This window comes from Sus scrofa, chromosome 6, assembly GCF_000003025.6.
Source record: "Sus scrofa isolate TJ Tabasco breed Duroc chromosome 6, Sscrofa11.1, whole genome shotgun sequence".
NCBI classification, from domain to species: Eukaryota; Metazoa; Chordata; class Mammalia; order Artiodactyla; family Suidae; genus Sus; species Sus scrofa.
Genome location: NC_010448.4, coordinates 6,859,634 through 6,883,626, shown reverse-complemented (window position 1 = coordinate 6,883,626; position 23,993 = coordinate 6,859,634). Strand labels below are relative to the sequence as shown.

The window sequence follows — 23,993 nt, the reverse complement described above, 5'->3', positions numbered from 1 at the left end:
GGTTACTAGTTGGATTCATTTCTGCTGCGCCAGAATGGGAACTCCCGGACTTGACTCCTTCTTGCTTGATGGTTTTTTTCCCAAGCCATTGAGATTCAGAACTTAAAGAACAGAATTCACCAGCAGGTTGTAGGGAGTCAGCAAATTCACCATTTTCTCACCTAATGGTGCCCCCCCAGTGCTCAGGAGGAGACAAGAGCTCTGCCCATCTCCTGGGCAGACTGGAGGTGAGTCTTATCTGGTGAGGGATGTATGCTGGGCCTGCCTTCCACTGGGGAACCAACTGGGGCCAGGCTCAGGAGAGAGACTTCTGGGGAGCCCTCATGTGTCTACACAATCGCCACTGTAGGGCTGCCATGGACTAACTTCAGCACTCACGATGCAAGTGAACGCATGCTCACACTCTCACATGTCCACTGTAGAGGCACCTTCACTTAACAGAAAGGCACAGATCTGGGGGCTTGAATGGTATGAACTGCAGACGTGTGCTGGCTGCGCTAAAGCCCCACCTGGGAGCTGAGACCTGGCTGGGTGGCTTCAGGTGCCATTCCTGATGGCAGAAAGGCAACATTTTTTGTTTCACAGCTGGAGTTCCCCAGTGACACCATGCATCAGTCCCCAAAGGTGCTTCCAATATGATTCTCTTACACTTCTGCACAGGGCCTGGGGGTACAGAAATGAATGACCTGGTCCTGGCCTGCGGGCAGAGGTAAAGAAGCTGGAGTTGCCGGGGTGCAGGTGGGTGGGGAGCGGGTACCTCTGGGGAGGGATTTTTTTCCCCCCCGCTAGGTTCCTATTAGGAACTAATCAGAATCCAGCAGCAGAAGGCAGGAGGGGTGCTGGGGAGCCTGTCCCCTCCACCCTGGGTGGCTTCAGGACCCCAAGGGCCAAGGGCAGGAGGACATCTGTAAATGATCAGGAAGCCTGCAGAGTCCCACAGGCTGAGCCAGGGCAGTGTGGCTCATTATCTGGATAACTGATGGGACATTTTCAATTCGAGGAAACATCTCTGTCTTGTGGCGCCATCTGGCCAGTCAGGTGAACAGCCTGAGCTGAAGGGGGAGTGGGTGCAGAGGTCAAGCCGTCCTGCCCACACCCCTCCCTCCCGGCCGGGTCCCTCGGGGTTGCACCTGGCCGCACCTCCGCCATCCGCGTGGACAGGTTTCGGGACGCTGGCCTTTCGAATCCCGGCCGGCCGCGGCGAGTCCCTGGATCCGTCCGGCCCGCGGGCCGCGGGGCTCGGCACCCGCCTGGGCACCGGCGGGGGCGCGGCTGGGCGTGACGTCACGCGCCCCGCCCCCGCGGCCCCCGCCCACTCCCCAGGTTCCGGGCAGGGCGGTTCGGTGCCTGCCGGGGCTCGCCCGCCCCAGCCCCCTCCCCGGGGGCCGCCCCCTCTCGTCGGGCCGCGCCTCGGCCCCTCGCGTCCCCGCCCGGCGGCGGACTCCGCCTGCTAGAGGCCGAAGCCGCGGCGGCCGCCGCCGTTGCCGCCATTGACGTCAGAGGGGCGGGCACATGACCCCGCGGGGACCAATCGCGCGGGCGCCGAGCGGCTTCTGCAATCTCTCAACTGAGCCGGCCCCCGCGGCCCCCGCCGCACACTCGCCCGCGGACGGCCGCCCAGACACACGTACTGTACACACGAGCGGGCGGCGGGGCCGAGACACGCCCGCCCGCGCGGCCCCCGCTCGCCGCCGCCGCCGCCGCCGCCGCCGGGCCCCCGGCCCCCCTCGGCCCCCCCGGCCCCCCGGCGCTGCCCCGCGTCCCCGCCCGCCCGTCCGCCGAGCCGGTCCGGCCGCCGCGAGCATGCACCCGACGAGCTAGGAGGAAGCCGGAGGAGCCCCGCAGGAAGGACCGAGCGCCGGCTGCCCGCCCGCCCGCCCGGGCCCCTCCCCTGCGGGGCGCCCCCAGCCCCACACCCCCCCACCTTCCTGGGGGGTGGGGGGGTGCGGGCCGCCGACCGCCCGGGACAGCCCGTCTCCCCGCCCCCGGCCCCCTCCCCGGCCCGGCAGGCCATGGATCTGACCAGCAGCTCGGGCGGCGGCGATCCTCGGCAGATTGAGGAGACCAAGCCGCTGCTGGGGGGCGACGTGCCGGCCCCCGAGGGCACGAAGATGGGCGCCGTGCCCTGCCGCCGGGCCCTTCTGCTGTGCAACGGGATGAGGTACAAACTGCTGCAGGAGGGCGACATCCAGGTCTGTGTCATCCGGCACCCGCGGACCTTTCTCAGCAAGATCCTCACCTCGAAATTCCTGAGGCGCTGGGAGCCGCACCACCTAACGCTGGCCGACAACAGCCTGGCGTCCGCCACGGTGAGTCGCTCTGCGCGGCGGCGCGCCTGCACCCCCGCACCTCCCCTCGGGGCCCGGGAGGCGCCCCCTCCCACCGGCTGCCCCCAGCCTGCCGCTGCACCTGGAGCCCGGGGCCTGCGGGGCGCCGGGGGTCGCCGTGGGGGGAGAGGCGGGGAGAACCGGGCGCCCCCCTCCGGGCCTGGGTTCCGGGCTGGATTGTGGAATCCGAAGTTCTGCCCAGCCGGCGGGCTCGGGGAGACCCTTCTAATTCTGGAGACGATCTGGCCCACCCCAGGCTGAACATTTGGGGACCTCCGGGCCCAGCGCTTGTGTTAATTACGGATGGGACCTTGGGACAGATCCGAAGCAGGGCCCTGAGGGTGGTGGGGGTTCCCTTTCTGAAAGCCCATCTGGATCTGCGCCCGAGGGGAAAACAAAACAACTCAAAAAAAAAAAAAAAAAAAAAGAGGAAAAAACCCAACAACCTCAAAACCCCAAAACCCAAAGAATTTCCAGAAGCCAGTTCCTTTCTTTGCTCTACCCGTCTTTTTCCTGCCCGGGCTGGCAGGCAAAACTGGGTGCTTCCCTTTCCGAAAAAAATTTCATTCGCCCATGGGGGGGGGAGGGGGCAGGGGTCCTGCGCTGTCTCCTCCCCATGGAGGGCCAGGGCGGTCAAGTTCTCTGTGCGGAAGCTGGCCTGTGGGGCTCAGGTCTTGCATTGTCTGTGAAGTGTTGTATACGTGTGTTTTGTTGCTGGCGGTTTTGTGTTGTTATTGCTATTGTTTTTAAGTATATGGCTGGGATTGGGTCAGCCGGAGGAGAGGGACAGAAGTCATTGATCTGTTTCTGAAACAGAAAATCTGCAAGGTGGAGAGCTGGGCTGTGGTGGGGTCGCAGCGGGGGAGGGTGGCGGGCAGGAGCCTGAACAGGATGCTTTGTGTTTTGAAACAAGGACAGTTGAAAGCACCAGCTCTGCTTGGGCCCAAGCCTTGCCGAGGGGGTCCTGTCCTCCTCGGAGGGGTGGCAGGTCTTCTCCAGGATGCACACTCCCCCCTCGGGCGACCGTGATCCTGTTTACTAAGCACAGTGGGGCAGGGGGTGGGGGGGAGGCGAATCCAACGCCTGCCCACACCTGTGCCAAGAAAACCCAGCCAGGAAACAGGGTGTCGCTTACATGGCATGTCACAAACGTGTAGCGTGTGCAGACATTTCCCCGGCATCCATGTTCCCTTGGCAGTGTGTCACAGGCCGTGACACATGCTCCAAGGAATGGGGAGGGGGGAAAAGTTAGCCGAAGAAAGCATACTCCTCGAAACAGCTCCCCCCCTCCCGAGAGCATTGAAGCACACGAGGACTTTTATTCTGAATTTTGAGTCCGACGTGCTCAGAACACCTATTTTTCTTTCCTGTGGGCACGTTGGTGCAGTCTGCAAAGACCGCTCTCTCGGGAAGGCTCGCTGGTTGCCATGAAGCGGTCCAGTCCCGGTTTCGGGCTCGTGCATGTTCTGAAGCCCATCCTGAGCCACAGGCCTTGGCATTCGGCTTTTCATTTGATGGAAGGAGAGCCTCGGAAAATTCGCCAGCACGCAGTGTTTCAGACCCGGGGATGAACTGTGTCCCCAGTAGTTCCCTGCCTGGGTCGACAGCCTCCATAGCTGGCTTCAGGATTTTTCCTGGCTGGGCAGTGGTGGTGGTAGTGGGGGGGCTTTCTTCTTCTTTCTGCCACCCCTCAAGATGAAGGGGAGATGGGGGGAGGGGGAAGAAAATGGTTGAGAGGCACCGTGACCTCCCTGGGAAGGACAGGCGGGCTCTCTCGGTGCTCCCCTGGGAGAAGCCGAGGCTGTGCTCCAGCCCATGGTTGGGGGAAGCCAGCTCGGGAGGCTCAAGCTCCCCCCCCCCGGTTTACCTCTGGTTGCTCAAGAGCTACCTACATGGGGGGCGGGGGGAGAAAGACTGAGGCCCTGCGCCAGCTCCTTAAGCAGCCAGGGGCCCCTGCACCACCTTCCCAGCTGAGGTGGGTGGCACCTTTGGAGCTTTGGCCTCACGGGAGAGGAGCTGTGATTTTCTGGGCTGGGGATCAAGGGCCATCCGTGGAACAAGATTGTGTCGGCAGAGCCTTGCTCTGGCGTTGGTTGGGAAATGTGGAAGGAGGAACTACGAGCAAGTGTCCGCTGGGCTGGCACAGGCCCCTTCCGCTGCCTGCTGTGGGCAACCCCCGTGGGCTGGGCACAGGGGATGGGGGGGGTCTTTCAATCCCGCCGTGGGGGGCTCTGGTGGGGCGCCAGGTTCCCCATGCTGGGGGCCTGTGAACCTGGAAGGGGGCTGCTGAGATGGGCCCAGCCCAGGCTGTGGCCCTGCGAGGTGGGGCTGGCACTGCCACTGGGGACCTTGCCCGGTCAGGAGACACCTGGTTGTTGGCGTCCAGGCCCCGGGGGAAGCAGAGCAGCCCCCTGAGGGGTTTCCCTGAGGCCTGAGCATTATGTAATCTGTCTGCGCTTTAGAGCGTGGCCCAACCCAAGCACTCGATTGAGAAATATTAGCCCAAATGAAACACAGGTGAATTTGCGTGCAGTTTGCTACAACCGAACGCCCCACGTGGCCCCGCCTCGAGCTGCCGATGTGTCAGGTGTGTGGTGTTGGTCGCAGCCGTCTGTAAGATGCCCATCGTTCTTTTACTTAGCCGTCTACACAGCCCTTCTCAGACCCATCTGGTAATTATGTGGTTAATTGTGTGGGCTTCAGGCACAAGACTCAGAGTGATTGATCTGGATTCAAACCAATAAACAAACCACATTCACTCTTAAAGTCTGTCTACACTGATCCAATTAGCTGGATGGTGGTCAGAGTTACAGACCAGGCTGCCAGGACCACAGCTGTACCAGGCCCTGGTGGAGGCGTCCTGGGGGGGGCGTGGGGGTGGCGGCGTTCATCCCACCTGGCAGGCGGCTCCAGCTGGGGCCACCCCTCAGGTGGACAGACCTCCATCCCTGCTGGGGAGATGAATGCAGCCTGGGGCCCCGGGGGCCGGAAGCCTCACCCCCTGCCCTGGCTGTAAACTTTGCCTCCTGTGGGGTCAGGTTGGAGCTTGCCCCTGGCCTATCTGCTGGGCCAGTTACTCATTAAATCCTTGCAGAGTCAACAGTGTGCCTGACATGGCTGGTGACAGCGCCAGGCCTGATGCACTCTGCGCTGGAGACTTTGGATCCGGAAGGCTCATAAACAAAGAAGGGAACACAAAGGCGACAGCGACCTGGCTGTCGTGGGGGGGGGGTGGGATTGGGTGACATCCGCCCCTCCCTGGGGCACACATGACCTCGCCTTGTGGGGGGAAGGGCCCTTCTGCCCAGGTCGTGGCCTCGACATGGGGCCTCATTCCCCTTTCTCGTCCTGACTCCCAGTCCCCGGGCCTCCCCTGGGCTTGTCGTGGCTGCCGACCGTGGTGCGGGTTGTAGCCAACGGCCAGGAGTTCTGCAGAAGCCAGGACGATTCGGGTCCCTGAGACCAGAATCCATTTTGCTCTTCTCGTGTCTGGGCTGAATTCGGTCACCTGCTCGGCATGTTTGTCTGCCGAAGAGGGCTTTGTCCGTCCGTGTGCTTTGTCTCCGCTGCGCCAGAGGAGTTCGGATGCTTACCTTTATTTTAACGTGTGGCACAAGGCGTCTCAGAATGCAGGTCCACTCTGAAAAGTCTTTTATTCATTGACCGGAGGTTGGAGCCCAGATGACCGTGGCCCTCTTTATCCTCGAGCCTCACTTCATCGATGGCTTGTCTTTAAATTATCACCACTCTGCTGCTCCAACTGAAATGTCTCTGGGCTTTTTGTCATGAAAGGCAGAGAGGAGTCACCTCGCTTCTCGTAGGTTTCTTTAGCCTGGGGTTGCCTTGCGGGTGGCAGCCTTCTGAACTTGGACTCACAGGTGCCACGGGCCTCGTGGGTGTCAAGTGCCGAATTCTTCCCGATGGCGGATTCCTCTTGGGAGTTAAAACCTGTGTCCTCCCGTGTGGTCATAAGTCCCGTGGGAACCCGCCTGCGTCCACGTGCACATGCGTGTTCCTTCTTTCGTCGCTTGCATCTCCTCCTCTTACCCCTTCTCCCCGCCTTGGGTTTATTTGATGTGTTTCTGTAGCAATAAGTAAACACGAAGAATTTTTTTTCTCCCTTTCAGTGATATTTGTCATAAAATTTTGGACTATATCAGATTTGTTTCCCAGGTAACTTGTGTGATTGGAGGTGGGGGGGCAGAGACAGACGAAGAGGGAAAAATCTCAATTCTCTGTAAACAGCACACGTGGCCTGCCTTCCCCAGACTGTAATAAATAAGGGCATTTCGCGGGGGGCATAGTTGTCATACTGCCATTCTCCTGGTGCAATCCGAGATGGCCTTTCTGGCCACAGGCAGAATGGTGCCAGTCCAGGTAGGAGGTCCTGTGGCTCACGGCTGGGCTGGAGCCAGCTTGGGCTCTGAGGCTCACAGGTGGCTCTGCACGGCAGTGCCCGCTCCTTGGTGCCAGCTGGGTGCCCGCTGACTCACCTGGCAGTGGGAGAGGGCATGGCTGGGGCACCGTGTCCAGCGAGGCTTAGGGGGAGCCCGGTGGCCACATCGTCCTAAAAAGCAAAGCTCTCTCAGGCTTGGCCGGCTTGGCTGGCACCCCCTTGGTGTTTTGGTGGAATGGACGTCTGAGATGGTCAAGTTATGCCTTTAATTAAAGGATTAAATGAGACTAAGCAAGGCAGCCTCCTGGTTCGGGGTGTCTCCAGTGCGGAGCAGCGTAAAGGGGTTTGCTGTCAGGTGAAGATTCCCAGGTTACAGCTTCCTGGCTGGGTGACTTTTGGAACCTGCTTTCCCTCCCTGGGCGCTCTCTTCCTCCACTTGGGCACGGGCTCCCTCCCATGTCACTTACCAGGTTACCGAAGGATTGGCAATAACTCAGATTAGCACTGAGCAGGACGGCCAGCACACAGTAGGGGTGTGACAAGGGGCCAGCATTCCAATGTGTGTTTTCCTGATTACCCTGAGAGAGAGCTTTGTGAAATTCTCTACAGGAGTTCTCGTTGTGGCTCAGCGGTAACAAAACCAACTGGTATCCCTGAGGAATCGGCTTCGCTCCCTGGCCTTGGGATCAGTGAGTTAAGGATCCAGTGTTGCCGTGAGCTGTGGTGTAGGTTGAAGACACGGCTCAGGTCCCGAGTTGTTGTGGCTGTGGCTGTGGCTGGCAGCTGCAGTTCCGGTTGGACCCTTAGCCTGGGAACTTCCATATGCCGCAGGTGCGGCCCTAAAGAGCCAAAAAAAAAAAAAAAAAGAAAAGAAAAGAAAAAAAGACACTCTGCCCAAAGGGAAGGGATTGTTGCTCTTTGAAAACAGGCAGGCTCCAGAGGAAAATCTATTGAGATGAGAGGTTCTTTTCAGCAAGTTGGGGGTATTTAGTAGATCTGGTGGGTAGGAAGGCGGTGAATTTGTTGAAAGCAGTTGAAGAAAAATTTCTCAGGGGGCATAGTCTAGTTTCTTCAGAAAAAAAAATACAGAATTTTTTTTTTGGAAACTCGAAATACTAATGTGCATATCAGATAAGTTCAGATGGTACAGCAGGGGATACAAGGAGAAACGAAGCGTCTCTCTTATTCCGTGCCTCCTCAACCCCAAGCTCTCCTCGCTGGCCAGCCCCGCTGGCCCTTCCTTGGGCATCCTTGCTGACCATGCTGGGCAGTTACACTCGGGTCTGGGCCGTTCTTATTGTCGGGACAGTCTACTTTGGAGGTCGTTCGGGCTCTGGGCAGGCGCAGCGGCTTTTCTGGGCTGCATGGTGCTCCGTTAGAGAGGGGCACGATCGAAAAGTAGTAGTTCATCCCCTATCACTGGACGTTTAGGTTAGTCCCAGGCTTCTGCTGTTTCACGCAAGATGCTTTCTGTTTTTATTGAGTGGCGTTGTTTCTGTTTTGACCATTGGAATGTCTTCTGCCTGCTTCTCTGGTGAGTGTTAAAATATTTAGTCCCATAGTGCTTTGCAGGGGTGAGCTGACCCTCCCTCGGAGGGGGGAAGGGCAGTGCCGCCCGGGGTCATTGCTGTCTGCAGTCATGCTTGGGTCTGGCTCACTGTCACTGGCGAGGGAGCCTCTGGAAGCTCTGGCCACCTGGCTGCACCAGGAGCTGATCCCGGGAGAGCAGGGGGCTCTGACTGGTCCTGCTGACCTCTGCCCCGAGGACAGGGGTCTGCACGGCCAGGGTGGCTGTTTCCTGACTCCACTTGAGAGCATCGTTTTTGTCCCCAGTCTTCCTGCTTCCCCAGGATGAAGCCAGGCTGCCCAGCCCCGTGGTAGAGAAAAGGAGGAAGTGACAGTGTCTCTTCCCTGCTTCTGGCTCTGGTGACAAGGCACCAAGGGAGGCCATGCGCGTTCGAAAGGAAGCGTGGCTGATACCAGCAGAGCCCTGTCAGAGGGTGGTGGGCAGGGGAGTGTGTGTGTGCACATGTGCATACGGGAGAGATCTTTGGGTCTGTGGCGGCAAAGGGGACCACAGAGTACACGTTTTTGGTGCTGAAATTTTGGTTGTGCTGAAATTCAGCGTTTGGTAGCCATTCCTTACGCCTGCCGCAGGCAAAGCATTTATTCCGCCATTGAGGTGGATGGAGGAGACCAGCCAGACCCAGCAGAGGGGTCAGACAGACAAGCCTGAATCCTGCCCCTCCAGCATCCTCGCTGGCGAGTGACCTTGGGCAGGTCACCTCATCTCTGTCCTTATTGGTGAAATTTGCATTATGGGGACTTCCTCTTCTCATGATGTCAGGGTTAGGTGACGTATGGCCTGGCCGTTCATTTAGCAGATACATATCTCTGTTCTAGGCACTTTGACGGAAAGCAGCGCCTGCCCCCCTGGCGCCTCTTGGGTGACAGGCAGGAGATCACGAAGCAAGGAAATAGAAAATCTGTCCGGTGGCGACGGGCCATGGAGAACACAAAGCAGCGTGTGGTCGGGTCTGGAGGCTTGGGGACTGAGAGCCGTGCTGCGTCACACGCTGTGTTCAGGGACAGAGGTAGTCGGTGCTGGGAGAGCCGTCCTGGCAGAGAGGATGGCAGGTGCAAAGGTCCTGAGATCAGACTTAGAGGTCACCCAGGGGCGTGCTGGCACTTAGTACCTGCTCCTGCCTTCCAGGAGCTCTTAGCGGCTATTAAAAAATATTTATGAGCACCCAGTATGTGCCAGGCGTAGAGGCAGCTCCCTCCCCGTCCCATGGAGCTTCCTTCATTTCTAGCACTTCTGGGTGTGTGTGTGTCTTATTTATCCTGGCTCTTCCCTATAGTGAAGAATAGCCTTGGAGCAGAGCTGTAAGAGACTCTTAAATTACAAAGCCCAGCAGAACTTTTGAAAAGCAACTCCCTTTGTCCACACTGTGTTACAAAGGTTCTAGGATCTAGAACACACCAATCATTGAGTTCGCCTCTGGCTTTTTTCCGATGGGGAAGCAGGGAGGGCCAGCGTGTTGCCCAGAGACCCTTCCACATGACTCAGCAGCTGGGCTGGGATTCACACCCAGGACTCCAGCTCCCAGTGCCTCCAGCGCCTTCCTTGGTCACTGCTTCTCCCGCTTTCAAGCTGCTATCGGGAATGATATGATCGGGAAAGCGTATAAAGATTAGGCTGAGTAAACTCACTCTGGAGGAAGCAGAAGAGCTGGATTCCCCGGCAGGACAGGGCAGTGGAGGCTCCCCTGGGGCCGGGGTCATCAGGAGGGAGGAGCTGGCGGTGGAACTTGGGAGCAGTGTCCCGTGTCCTAGGCTGGTCCCAGGCTCTTTGAGGCCTAGAAACGCTGCGAGTAGGAGCACACAGTCTGGGGGAAGCCCACGCCGCCTCCCGGCCCCTCTTCTGTGCAGCCAGGTGCATCGGATCGCCGCCCACGCCCGTGCGAGGCTCCGCGAGCCGGAGAGCCATCCCTGTGGATGCGGCCCGGCCACGGGCAGGTGGGCTAAACTGCCGCAACAACCAGCCCCCAGATCCGCAGCACAATTACTTCTTTCTCATGTCCCGGGCTGGTGGGAGTTTCTGCCCCTCCAGGGCCTTGTGGGCTGGGGGCTGGGGACGGAGAGGCAGTCCCCCGCAGAGCCACCTCTAGGCCTAGCCTCTGTCTTTGGCCACAGCTCAGTCTCGTGGCCGTCCCCGTAGCGGGGGCTGGGGACGAGGGTCTGCTGTGTCCAGGAGACAGGAGACCGTGGCATGACCGCAGCTCCCACCCCAGGACCGCTGGGACCCTGCAGTGGTCTGGAGGTCTCCAGGGTATCAGCAGCAGAGCCGCTTCCCTGGAAAGGACATTCCGACAGCCTGGTCTCTTCTGGATCCTGGCTTTGAGCTTGATGGCAGGTCAGGAAAGTGTGCAGGCTTTCTGAAAGTTTGAAGTCTATTCCGAGCTTTGAGTGGGGAGGAAAGCCGGATCAGTGGGCCTATTGCCGTCACGATTACAGTGACACTTACTGTCTGCCCGCTGAGTTCCAGGCACTGTGCTCGTTGAATTAGTTTTCCCAACAGTCCTAGGGGGTAGATGTCACTCTTCTCACTTGACAGGGGCTGCAGCAGCAAGACTCAGGCAGGAGAGCTGGGAGGAGGTGGGGCTGAGAGGCCAGGCAGGTCTGCCCCGCGCTGGAGAGTGTGTGTCCATGAATGTATGTGCATCCGTTCTATATCCATAGAATGATCTCGGCCTCTCGCAGAGACATCTTAGCTGAGAATCAGTGGGCTTAGCAGTTTCGTGTTTGGCAGACATCCCCTTGAGAATTTATCAAGTGAGTTCGGGGAACTGGTGTTGGGAAGGGGCTGCCAGGTGTTTGTAAAGGCTGAGCACCAGGTATGAAGCCTGTAAATCAAGCACCAAGCAGATACTGTGTGTGCAAAGGAGTTCCCAGATACCGCGTTTGCAAAGGGAGTACTCGCAGGTACCGCACTTCGGAATTAAGTACCCCTGGGTGCTGGGCTTACACGGTGGGTGTACACTTACAGAGTGACATGTGCTCCGTTCCCCAAGGGCTTCAGGTTGAACTGGGGTACACTCCAAATTCGGGTACCCTACGGGAGCCCATATCCACGGAGGGATTTAGACCTGTTCTCCTGTTTGGAGGAAGAGGTGCTGCCATGGGGCCAGGTGCTTTTAGAAAGGACTTTGTGGGAGAGACACACCTGGATGGAGAGAGGTCAGGTCGGGAGGGGAGTGAGGGGATGGGCAGAGGGGAGGGGACAGCGAGCAGTGGAAGGGCCCAGAGCAGTAGGGGCACAGTGAGAGCACGGGAGGTAAAGCTGGAGGCAGGGTCGCGTCTCAGAGTGGGGCCACGAGGTCAGTGCGGGATTCACCAGGACATGCTTGAGCCGGGAGGGCCCTGATCATGACGCAGAGGGACAGGGAATCGGCCACCAGCTGGGAGCCCGGGACGCCCCCGAATGGAAGCTTTGGGAGTGCAGGGTCTGAGTCACTGGGCCAGATGTTAGTCACAGTACTGACCACTGCAGCAGCCACTCTCAAGGGTTCCTTTGCTGGGAGCTGTGCTAGGTGGTTACGTGGGTGATCCGCACAACTGCCCAGCGAGATGCTTTAACTCTCTCCATTTTCCGCCTGGGGCCCTGAGGCTGTGAGCAGATGAAGGCGTGAAGGAGTGAGCAGCTGCATGGGCCCAGTCAGGTGGGCCCTCCGGCTGGAGCGGTCGGGGACGAGCCACGTTCAGACCTGCGCCCTGTGCGTCCTTGTAACCCCCCTTGGCTCTTTCACCCACCCAGTGTCCAGGGGACCCGCGTGTTGCCCAGCCCTTGGCGCGTGCAGCTGGCCGTGGGGTGGACACAGGCCCGTGGGTTCTTGGCCCCCCGCTGAGCCCCTGAAGCCGCTCCAAACAGAGGCCTCAGGTGCTTTCCGACCCCAGGCCTGAGACCTCTGCGGTGAGCTTTGGCTCCCAGGGCTTTTCTTCTGGAACCTTCCTTCCTGGAGGCCTGGGCGGAGGGCCTAGTGTGGCCTTGGGGCTCTTGGGCCAGGGGCACTGTCTGGCTGAGGCAGGCAGCAGGGCCTTCCGCAGGCCAGTGGGCTGTGGGGTGCTGGGGGCAGGGTGCCCCATTGGAAAGGGGAACAGTGACTTGCTGACGTCTGTCTGTTGCTTTGGTTGGTTTGTGTTTCATGACCCTGTGACTGAGGCTTGCCTTGGGGGTGGGAAAATGAAAGAGCTTGACCTGTCCCAGGAGCTGGGTGGCTCCTGGGCTTGGGGCGTCCAAGCAGGGGCAGCCTGCGGGCTCAGCCCATCCAGGACTGGCTGGTGGTGGCCGCAAGCGGAAGCCATCATTTCCTCCAGCCATGCTGAGTCCCTGGGGTGTATCTCTGCACTTAATTCTCACACCAGCCCGAGGCTCCTGATCACAGACGGGGAAACCAAGCCCTGAGAGTTTGAGGTTGCACAACTGGAACCCAGAAGCCTGGCCCCAGAGCCCAAGGCCTTCACAGAGCGTGGTGCCTCCTTGCTGGGTTCGAGCACAGGCACCTGGGCAGTCGGGACTGGTCACCAGCAAAGCTGTGAGCGCTGCAGCTGACGCTTAGACGGAGCTTACTCTTCTGAGCCCTTCACAGAGATGAGCTCTTTGCCTTTGCATTTTTCTAAATTGCACTAAAGGAAGTTCTGCTGTGGCTCAGTGGGTTAGGAGCCAGACTAGTATCCATGAGGACGTGGGGTTTGATCCCTGGTCTCGATCAGTGGGTTAAGGATCTGGCATTGCCGTGAGCTGTGGTGTAGGTCGCAGACGTGGCTTGGATCTGGCGTTGCTGTGGCTGGGGTGTAGGCTGGCAGCTGTAGCTCCGATTGGGCCCCTAGCCTGGGAACTTCCATATGCCGCGGGTGCAGCCCAAAAAAGAAAAAGTAAAAAAATAAATTGCAGTGTAGTTGAGTTATTGTATTAGTGTAAGGTGTATATAGCATGGTGGGCCAGTATTTTTGTGGCTTATACTCTGTTAGAAGTTACTACAAGGTAATGGCGGTAATTGCCTGGGGGGACGATCTGTCCTCGCTTGTCTCTTTTATACGTAGTGGTTTGCGTCTCTTCATCCTTTGCCCCTGTCCTGCCCTCCCCTTCTCTTTTCTCCCGGTAACCATTAGTTTCCTTTCTGTCTCTCTGAGTCTGTTGCTGTTTTGCTGTATACATTCATGTTATTTTTTAGATTCCACGTATAAGTGACATCATACAGTGTTTGTCTTCCTCTGTCTTATTTCAGTAAGTGTAATATTCTCTAGGTCCCTTCATGTTGCCACAAATGGCAGAATTTCATTCTTTTTAATGGCTGAGTAATATTCCATTACATACCACATCTTCTTTAGTCATTCATATGCTGATGGACGCATGTTGCTTCCATAGCCTGGCAATTGTAAATCATGCTTCTATGAGCATTGAGGTGCATGTATCTTTTCAAATTCATGGGATTTTTTTTTTTTTTTTTTTTTGGGTTGTGTACTCAGGAGCAAAACTGCTGGGTCACATGTAGGTGAGCTTGTTCAAACCTCCTGAGGTACCAGTGGGGTGTTGCTGCCCCTGTTGTTCCCATTTTACAGGTGAACACACCAAGGCCCAGAGACATGAAGTCACTATTCACCCACCTAGTAGTGGAGGAGCTGGCGTTTGCACCCACACTGTCTGGCTCCAGAGAGTAACTGCGTGTGGCCGAGAGCCGGGCTCAAGAGTGGAGGCTCAGAAAGGCCCAGAGTGGCCAGGGCTGGCTCCCTGCTGAGCGCAGGGCCTTGCAGAAGCGGGGAGGGTGGGGATAGAGCAGAGAGTCACCTTGGGTGGTTTGGCCGTCTTCCTGTACATGTGTCTCTAGAAGGGCCAAGGTGCAGGTTTGCTTCTCCACCAAGGTGGAGGCGAGCTCACCCAGAGGGGAGCCTCAGTTTCCTTGCTTCAGATGCCCTGTCCCTGAGAGTTGGCTGTGATAACCTGGTGATGGCGAGCATGGGGTCCGGGGCCCGCCGCGACTCAGGAGCCTTCCCTGACCCCCAGCCGGGGTGAAGGCTTCCTCCTGAGAGCTGGCACTTTCCCAGCCAGGTGGTAACGGTAACGGCCTCTTTGCCCACCTGTCTTCTCTACCAGCTGTTCTCCTCCACGCTTGCAAAATACAGCAGATAATCAGGCAGGGAGGGTGATGACCTTAAACAATAAAGAAGGGAAAAATTCTCCCCAAATCCCACCACCCAGAAACCACCCAGATGGATATTTTGGGGTAGAGCCATCTTTGCTTTCTTCCAGGACATACGTGTGACACACACAGGATTGTTTGCACAGTGAGGGATGAGGTCTGATTATTCATAAGTGCTAAGCCGTTTTTGTACCTGATCTCCAAGTGTGTCTGCTTTGGCCCTCTTGTCCTCGGGCCCCAGACCGTACTTTGCGGTGGGGACCACGGTGGCCGTCGTGGATCTTGAGCAGCATCCGTGCCTCGGCCCCCCGGATGCCGGTACACCGTTCCTCGCAGGTGTGACAGCCCAGATGCCTGCAGATTCCGCCATCGGTCCCCTGGGGGGCATGTCGCTGGTTGAGAACCCCTGGAGTGCCTCGGTTCAGAGCCCACCTGCCCTGAGAGGTCCCATCTGATGAGCGGGTCCTGGCTGTGGGCTGGCTTGTGGCAGAGTTGGGAGCCCTGCTCCTGCCCGCAGACGCCTTGGTTCTTTGGGACCTGGCACAGGGGTGGTAACCAAGAACCATGTGGGGCTACAGGAGCCCAGGTCCCTGTGCCGTGGAGCCGAGGGCCCTCAGGGCCCCTGGAAGGCAATCCCACCGGCCTGAGCGCTGGCGAGCTCCCCATACCTTTGATCCCTCCTGCCGGTGCCCTGCTGTGCCCGCCTTCGCCTGATGGCTCAGGACCTCTGGGATCCAGGGAGGTCTGGCTTGCTGGGAGCTGCATCATGCCAATAAAAAGAAGAGAGAGAATCGGCATTCAAAAGTTTTGGGGTGAGGAAGATGACTTTGAAACCAGCTTCTTGAATCCTGTCTGAATTAGTAGGGTTTTTTTGGGGGGGAGGCCTGCAAAGAGGAGAGAGGGTGGGCCAGGGCGGGTGACCTGGCTACATGACTCTTGTAAAAAGGTCTCCATCTGCTTGAGTGAAGCCCCAGCAAGGATGAGCTTTGGGTCCCTCTGCTTTTTGGAACTGAGTGAACCACACGAGCAGGAAAGCTAGGAAGAGGCTTCTGGGGTATGTCTGGGTCCTGCCAGTGGGCGCAGTGAAGGGGTGAGGGTCTTAGGCCAGAGGCTGTGGCAAAGAGCAGCGCTCCAGGGCCCTTCTAATGCCCCAGTGGGAAGCAGGGCACAGCGTGGGCCAGGATGGCCAAGCCCTGGCTGCATCTCAGCCCCAGCCTGGTCCAGCCAGGGGGACTGGTGTTGGGCACACCCTGCTCAGCGTTCTGGACAGCCTTGCTCGAAGAGGGGTGTGTGTGGCAGACTGAAGGGCCACGGATGCTCTGTTCCCACCTTGAAACCTGGTGCGGTGGTGGAGGCGCTGAATATCCTACCTCCTCAGGTCAGTCCTTCCCTCCTGGGGTCTCCTGTCATCTTTGGCTAAAGATCCTATGAGTTGTGGCCAGAGCTTTTGGATTCAGACACTTCCTAGCAGGCCACGTAAGCAGTGGTGTGATCCAGCACTGTTTTCTCATCTGTAAGCTGGGGATAATCGTGGCCACCTCCCAGGCTTGTCCTAAAGATCAAGGGGCTTAGTAGTGTCCGGCCCAGAAGCATCGATCACTGGACGCCCACCGCATTGTCACCACACCTGATCACGGCTGCCGTTCTGCCCAGCTGCGCTCCTGCTTCTGCTCGACCGTGAACTTCTTGAGGGCAGGTGTTTCATCAGGCAGCACCTGCTGAACGCACCTGGTTGATGTATGGAGGCCCCAGGCATCGGAGGCCGTGAAGGGACAGAAAAGTGCCTCAAGTGTTCTTGGAAACCCTGGGCCCTGTCTGGTGTCCTCAAGCTGTCGGGAGAACCTCCAGGAGGGGCTTGTGCCCTCGGGCAGAGGGACCTGGAAAGGTCCCCAGTCTTGGGTCCAGCTGCAGCCCCTGTGTCCCCAACTAGGGCAAGATAGAAACCAGCAGTGGGGAGGATTAAGGTGTTTCTGGTGGTTTTCAATTTAGCTTTCAGCAGCAGTGCTTGGGAAACAAGATTTCGATCTTGGAAAATATGATTTAAAGACAGAATTGAAAGGCGCTTTTGTTTTCTCAACGATATTGCCCCTGACACCTGCACGGGGCCGGAATGGTGGCCTCTGGTCTGCATGTGCCAGTGCGGACACCACTCGTGGTCCTTCCATGATGCGCCCCTGTGTATCTGTCATACTGCCCCCCAGCAGGCGTTGCGCCTGGGCTTGCGATGGCAGAGCGCCCCGTTTAGACAGAGCCCAGGGAGACCCTCTTCTTTGGCGGTAGCTCCCTGTTCTTAGCCTTGCTCACGTGGTCGGCGGTGACCCTGCCACCGGGGGAGGAGGCTTCTTCCTCCAGCCTCGGCTGAGAACCAGGCTCATTGATGGTTGGTTCCACAGAGCTTGGATCTGGTCCTCACCTTGTTGGATGAGGGCTGGAGGCCCCAAGTCCCACCAGCCCCCCAGGGAGCCTTCTGGGAGGTGGGGTCTTGCCCCCTGACCTTCCCAGGGTTAGCACTCATTCTTGTCCACCCTTCTTGTGCCTGGGACCCGGCCTTGTGGCCTTCACCCACAGCTTCTGTGCCCTCCAGTCTCCAGGTGGGTTTGGCCCATTCATGGGGGCCCAGGAAGGGGGTGGAGGTCTCAGGCTTCTTCCTTCGGGGTTGCTGTGGGCAGACAGTGTCCCTAGGCCACAGCTCCTGTCCTGTCACCCTCACCCAGGCTTCCGTACCTGCTCCTTTGCCTTCACACAGGGTAGGAAGGAGGCAACCACCTGTCGTGCCTTGCCCAGGACTGTGCCAGGTATTTGCAGTCTGGTCCTGGGTCGCGGGAAACCCCTCAGTCCCAGCAGATCAGGGCAGTTGGTCGCCCCAGGTAGGAAGCCGGCTCTTGTGTCTCCATGTGTTCTGCCCACACCTTGGTATGCTGTCCTTTTGTTACAGTTTCTTCAAATGACACCTTTTTGTGTCTGCCATCTGTTTCTCCCCAGGGCCCCGGCTGATCCACCAGGAGCTTCAGGAGGATGGGGTTGTTTTCAGAGCCTCTTCTTCCCTTTTAGCATCATGGTGGCCAAATGGGCTGTGATGCTGAACGTGGGAAAAGAACTAGTCTCTTGCACTCAGAGGTTTTTCTGAAAATAGCCCCCCTTCGAAGACAGGTGGGGGTGATGGTGGAGGTGATGTGATGACGACGATGAAGGCAGTGGCGTTTGCCCACACACTCTGGGCGTGTTGTTAAGAACTTTGATGCACCATTGCGTTTAATCAAGGATTTTCCAGGCTGAGAAAACGGAGGCTTAGTGAGGTGAAGTACTTTGTCCAGACCTCAGGATGGGCAAGAGGTCAGGCCGGGGTATGAACCCTGATGGCGCTGCTGTGCTTACTGATGGGATGGTTTGCATCCCAGGCCAAGCCAGACAAAGCCATGCTTCTGCTGCTTCTGGCTTGGACTTGGTGTCTTATTGGGCGTGCAGGCAGCAGATCTGATGTTTTCCACTTCCTCTCATGTGGCCGGGCTGTGTGCATGGAGCATGCAGGACTGGCTAGGCGGCCAGTTTTGGCTTTGCTGAATTTAGCTACGGCCAGTGTTGGAAAATGTTAGTCTGTTCTTTCCTTTTCCATCCCCTCCTTTAAATTTTTTATAATTAAAATCAGAGGCAGCCAGAGTTGGAAGAGGACCTGCAGGTCATCTTGTTCTGGAATGGCCAATATATGACACACGTGCAGCCGGTGCTCATTGCTTTATCCCTGGTAGACATTGCTAATCAATCCTGGCGTAATCAGCCGTTCCCTTTGAGTCTGGAGACAGCCACTACTAATCAATTGTTGACATGCCCCATGTCTCCCACTGTATACACCAGGAACCCCAGGCCCAGATAAAATAATGATCCTCGAGGGAGCCTCTGGAGTTGAGATGACTTTGCGTTAATAGCCTGCTATCTAAACAGAGTGTGGTGTGGGGAAGGGACCTGGGTTTTACATAGCAGTGCTTGCATCTGGGTTTAGCTCCTAGTTCTGCTTCTTAGCGGTTGTAACTTCAGGCAAGTCACGTGGCTTCTTTTAGCCTGGTCCGTGAGCCTGCAGACTGTAATCCCTGCATCCCAGGGTTGGGAAGAATAACTGACAAGGACTGTTCATTCGGCATCCGGCAGGTACTGGTTGAGGGCCCGGTGTGCCGTGGGGTCGCTCTGGTCCCGGCGCGAGGGGTGGGGCCGTGCGGAGCCCACACTCAGGGACCTCGTCTCCAAAACGCTGGTTTTCTTCCTCTTCGCTTCTTGGAGACCTGTGAGATTGTACTGGGAGCGTTATCTTCTTCAACAGCTCTTCTGTCACATCCACTTAAATGTGGCCTGTTTATGCTTCGCATGACTTGCTTTGGGAAGAGATTTATTTATTTTTTCTTTCATGCCTGGTCTTGTTTCCATCCTCGTATCTGGGCGGATTGGGTCAGGGGGACCGAGTGGATTCGCCAGGAGACTGGGTCTTAGGCTCTTTGAAGGGACACACTCCTTTTGCAAATTTGGTGCAAGCCGTGGACCCTTCTGCAGGCAGAATGACAGGATGACTGGCTTGTCAAACTTAGCATCTCTAATATCGGCCTTCTTAGGAATTGATTCACGGATCCCTCAGATTAAAACCAGTCCAGGGGGGCCTGTGATACCTCACGAGCAGGGAGTGGAACTTTGCCCGGAAATAATCACGTAAATGACAAAGAGAAATGTTTCATTATGAAAGGTCAAGGTTTTTATGCAGAGATCTGCTCTTTTGGCTGGGCCACTGGGTTTGTCCACGTAGCATTTTCTGTGCTCGTTGAGTGGTGTTTAGTCTTCTTGGTTATGGTAAAATATTTTTTTCTTTTATCCGAGTCTGGAGTTTCAAGGTTGGTACTTCTTGCCCCTACAATGTTTATTTTAAGGTTTAGACCAGTTCTTCGCTCTGTGATAAGGCAGAGCGCGGCACTGCAGACGCGCCGTGGCCGAGCGCAGGGCCATTCGGCCGGACTTGCAGATGGTGGCCCAGCGCTTACTCGCCGCGCACGCAGTGACCTTGGGCCCCCCTCTCCTCTGATCTCCAAAGCTGGGGACAGAATGGCCACTGACCCCTGGTGGTCAAGGATTAAGGAGTAGTAAGCATGAAAATCTAGGTCCGGAGACTATCCAGCTGGGCCGTGGTGGATTTTGTATTCACTTGCTTTGAACTTGGACTCAGAAGTATGGCTCCTTGTGCTCTGAAAGGTTGGTGTTTTTCTTGAGTCTGTTTGGTGGAGGGGGCCTGGCAGATTCTAAAGTGAGCTGCGTTCCTCTGTGTGGAACCTCTCCTTCCTCCTGGATGCAGAAGACTTCAAGCAGGCTGAGCAGCATAATTAGAAAAACGCCAGGGTTGGAGCTCCCTGGCAGTTCAGTAGGTTAAGGATCCAGTGTTGTCACTGCTGTGGCTCAGGTCACTCCTGTGGTATGGGTTCAGTCCCTGGCCCAGGAACTTGTGCAGTGCTGCAGGCACAGCCTAAACCAAACACCAAAAACCAAAAAAAGAAAAAGAAGAAAGAAGAAGAAGAAATCCAGGGTCTTCCTTGGTTGGTAGCATATAAAGGGACTGCAGTTACAAGTGTCCTCATTGTCTTTGATTCTTCTGATGCCCTCCCCTGCCACCAGTCCTTAGCCACAACCCTGTGAGTGCAACTTGGTCTAGGTGACTAGAGAGGGTTCCAGGGGACCTTGTCAAATTTAGACCTGGAGTTTTGCTGGGATGATGGCTTTGCCACTGATTGTCGCATATGTATGTTCTTAAGCCAGAGAAAAGGGACGAACTTGCCTTTTGTCTGCCTTGTTACTCCCGCCACATTTGGCAGTTTGGCAGGATGTGCCTGTGTTTGTTGCTTTGTTGTTATGACTCTCAGATTGGTTTTTCAAAGTGTGCTGTGCGCAGAGAGGCCTCCTACCTCCCTGAGATGTAGGGAGAGCGGAGCCGACGGTCCAAGTGAGCGAAATAATGGGCTCTACCATTTCTTGAGCACCTACTATGTGCCAGGCGCGTAGCATGTCATCTCACCTTTGCAGCATTCCCCCAGTGGGTATTGTCCCCATGTTACAGGGCTGGGGATGGCCCCTGGCCTCCAGCGTCACACAGCTGTAGGTTGTGCAGCTGCAACTCGCACCCGGGTCAGGCTGACCTGGGCACATGTGCTCTCGCCAAAGTCCCGTGCTTCTCTTGTGATCTCAGGGGACTTCCTGGGTGTTCCTGATGTCCCCACCCTTCTAAAATTCCGCTTGAGGAAAAACGAGTGTGTGTTGGTTGGACAGCAAAGCCTGGGGAGTTCTCTTTTTCCAGCCCAGCGCCTCCCCGCTGAGCTCACGTGTGGCCACAGCGCCCCTGCCGTCCGCGTGTCTGGTCAGGGCGGCCTTCTGCAGGCAGCCCGGTCTGGGCTGAAGTTCGGGCTCTGTCTGCCTCACCCGTGTGACCTGGGCAGCCCTGGCCCGCAGGTAAAGGGTGCACAGAAGGTAGTTTTCACAGTGAGGCAACTGGGGCCCTGAGCCGTGGGGGCTCGGACGTGGCCTGGCAGATAATGAGGGGGTGGCTGGGCTGAGCCCCAGCGGCTCCTAGTCGGTGTTTTCTTGGAAGGGGTGCATCTCGGGGGTTGAGGTCGGGACCTGGAGGCCGGTACCTGCCAGCATCTGCGTGGAGTCGGGAACCCATCTCTCTGGTCACGGGTCTGTGACTGGTCTGGTCTGACGGGGCCTTTGCGATCTTCTAGGCCAATGCTCTCAGTTTACAGTCGGGCAAACTGAGGCCCAGGGAGAGGCTGCCCGGCCACCATTCCTTCGCCAACACAGCTTCTGGTTTTCTCACTTATCTACCGTATGGTGGCTGCAATCTTATTTAGGCATTTTGAGTTCTGACTATTTATGTGTGCGTGCATGTGTGTGTGCGTGTGTGTGTGCGTGTGTGTGTGCACGCATGCGTGCGTGCAGTCCAGTGGCATTAAATGCATTCACAATGTTGGGTTACCGTCACTATTTCCCATACCCAGAACTTCTCATCATCCCCAAATTCTTTGCCTGGTAAACAGTAACTCCTGCTGCCCCCTCCCCGCAGCCCCTGGCCGCCTCTGTTCTGCTGGCTGGCTGTGGATTTGCCTGTTCTGGGCACCTCAGGTAAGCAGAGTCCTACAGCGCTTGTACTCCTGGGTCGGGCTTGTGTCACTTAGCATAGTGTTCTCAGGGTCCATCTAGGTTGTAACATATAGCAAACGTTCGTTCCTTTTCAAGGCCAAATAGTATTCCATCGTATGGGTAGACCGTACATTCTGTTTCACATTCTGTTGATGGACACGGGTTGTTTCTGCGAACTGTTGACACTATGATTGATGATTTTGTGAACCCGGGGGGCAAATATCCGTTAGGTTCTTGATCTCAGCTCTTTGCCTTTGTACCTGGAAGTGGACATTTATTTTTTCAGAGATGTTCATCTTCTCTCATTTCAGAGGGAACTCAGGTTCATCGTTGAATAACTAGACGATGCAGTAGAAGAAAATAAAATTTACCCAGAATGCTGATATGCAGGATTGGTAATTCACATTTTTTTGTAGGGTGGCCTTTTGTGTGTGGTGCTTCTCCGTCCACACAGAATTATTCTGTACCTGTGTGGTCTTTGGTGGTATGGGCTGGCTCCTCATCTAAAAGTGGGAAAACCTTTGTCTAAGGCACTTGGACCGAGGGAGGAGGTGCCACCGGGTCTTTGTGATCCAGCAGAATGTGCACTCCTTCCAGGAGGATCCTCAGGGGGCAGCACGTGTCCCCCGCCTGGGACTGCTGTGTCCTGCTCGGCCTGTTATCTGCCCCCTCGCTGGACCGGCCGAGTCCCGGGAGGGCAGCCCAGCACAGCGCCTGGTGGTGCTCGAGGCTCAGTAGGGAAGTGACTGAATGTGTGAGTGAGTGAAGTTAGCAGGCCTGCTGATCGAGGCTCGTCGTGGTAGGGAGTGGCGAGGGCCCTCCCCAGCGGGACCCTTTTGCCTGCATCCCGCCCCGGCCGTGCTGCACAGCGCTGTCCCTCTTCTGTGTCCTCACTGTCCCCCAGCCGTGGAGGCTCTCCCTCTTCACACGGCCTGTTTACGCCCCCGGGAGGGCCACGCATGTCCCCCCTCTGCCCAGACAGTTGCCGAGGGTCTCCTGTATGTCACGCGCCAGGCTCGGGGCCGCGCTGTGGGGTCACCCAAATGGGGCCTCTTTAGGGAGACACACTTGTACAAAAGGACATGGTAGTTTCAGACAGTTAGACACGGGATGAAGAAAAACATCTTTTTCCTTTTTTTTTTTTTTGTCTTCTTTGCATCTCTCTTAAAAAAAAAAACTAATCTAATGAGCTGTTTCGGGGCTGCTTGGAGGCCAGGGATGTGTGCAGTTACGGGGTTTGAATGCCAGCCTCCCCACTTGTTGGCACTGATCTGGGCAATGACCTTACGCTCTGTGAGCCTCAGTTTTCCTGTCTGTGTACAGAAGGTAGTGGTGTGTCCCCTCGTCAGGTTCTGATGAGGCCCAGTGGCCTGTGCGCCTGGCCTGTCCAGACAGCTCAGCACTGCTCGCTGCTGCTCGTGTTAGGAAACTATGATCCTGGAATAATGAAGGGGCCTGGTTCATGGTTTTAAAATGACAAATAGGAGTTCCCATTGTGGCTCAGTGGTTATGAACCTGACTAGTATCCATGAGGATGCGGGTTTGATCCCTGGCCTCGCTCAGTGGCTTAAGGATCTGGCGTTGCCATGAGCTGTGTGTAGGCTGGGGATGCGGCTGGGATCCCATGTTTGCTGTGGCTATGGCTGGCAGCTGATTTGATCCCAAGCCTGGGAATTTCCATATGCTGCAGGTGCGACTCCCCCCCCCAAAAAAAAAGACAAAACAGGCTCATCTAGCTGATCGGTTATACTGCAGAGAGGCCAGGAGAGCATTGAGTGAGGGGCATTTGACTCTGCATCACCTCCCTGGATGCTTCGGCCCAGCCGATTTGTCCATCGAACCCTCCTCCCTGGGAACGAGAACAAAGGGCCCAGCCGTGAAAGAGGCCCTGGTCCCTCCCCGAGCTGGGGAAAGCCGAGGGCGAGCTCGGCAGCCCGTGCCAGGGGCTCGAGGGGGCAGGCTCTTTCCTTTTCCCTGTGCTTTCTCTGGGGCCAGGGCCCTCTGGTTAGAGGGTCGAGGTGACCAGAACAAAACAGGAAGATAAACAGACCGAAACCCCCGGCTGCCTCTGAAGCACACCCATCCTCCCAGGGCCGGGCGGGATCTCCTTGGGCACAGCGAAGTTGTAAGACTGCGCTCGTTTCCTGGTCGTCAGGCAAAGGGCTTGGTGAGGTCCCAGGACGCCACCCGGCCTGGGTCGTCCCGCCACTCTGGGCGATGGGCGTGGACCTGGTTTGCCCTCACTGGGGGTCCTGAGTGAGTCCCTCAGTGTCTGAGTATCCGGCCTCAGGCCTTACCGCACAAGGGACGCACAGCCACTCGCCAGGGAGGTGGGCACTGAGGGGCACCTGCAGGGCTGGGCCGGTCACAGAGCAGCCCCAACCAGGGTGCCCTGCCCCTCCCTCTCCT

The 23,993-nt window shown here is 57.1% G+C and overlaps 1 protein-coding gene across 1 annotated transcript in view; it reads left to right on the top strand.

Annotated features, from left to right (window-relative positions):
• CMIP (c-Maf inducing protein) overlaps positions 1,753 to 23,993 on the top strand; it is a 228,638-nt gene continuing 206,397 nt past the window's right edge. The window contains exon 1 of the mRNA XM_021093761.1: positions 1,753 to 2,309. Within this exon, the coding sequence (XP_020949420.1) occupies positions 2,013 to 2,309 (297 nt within the window). The 5' untranslated portion in view covers positions 1,753 to 2,012. The remainder of the gene's footprint in view (positions 2,310 to 23,993) is intronic.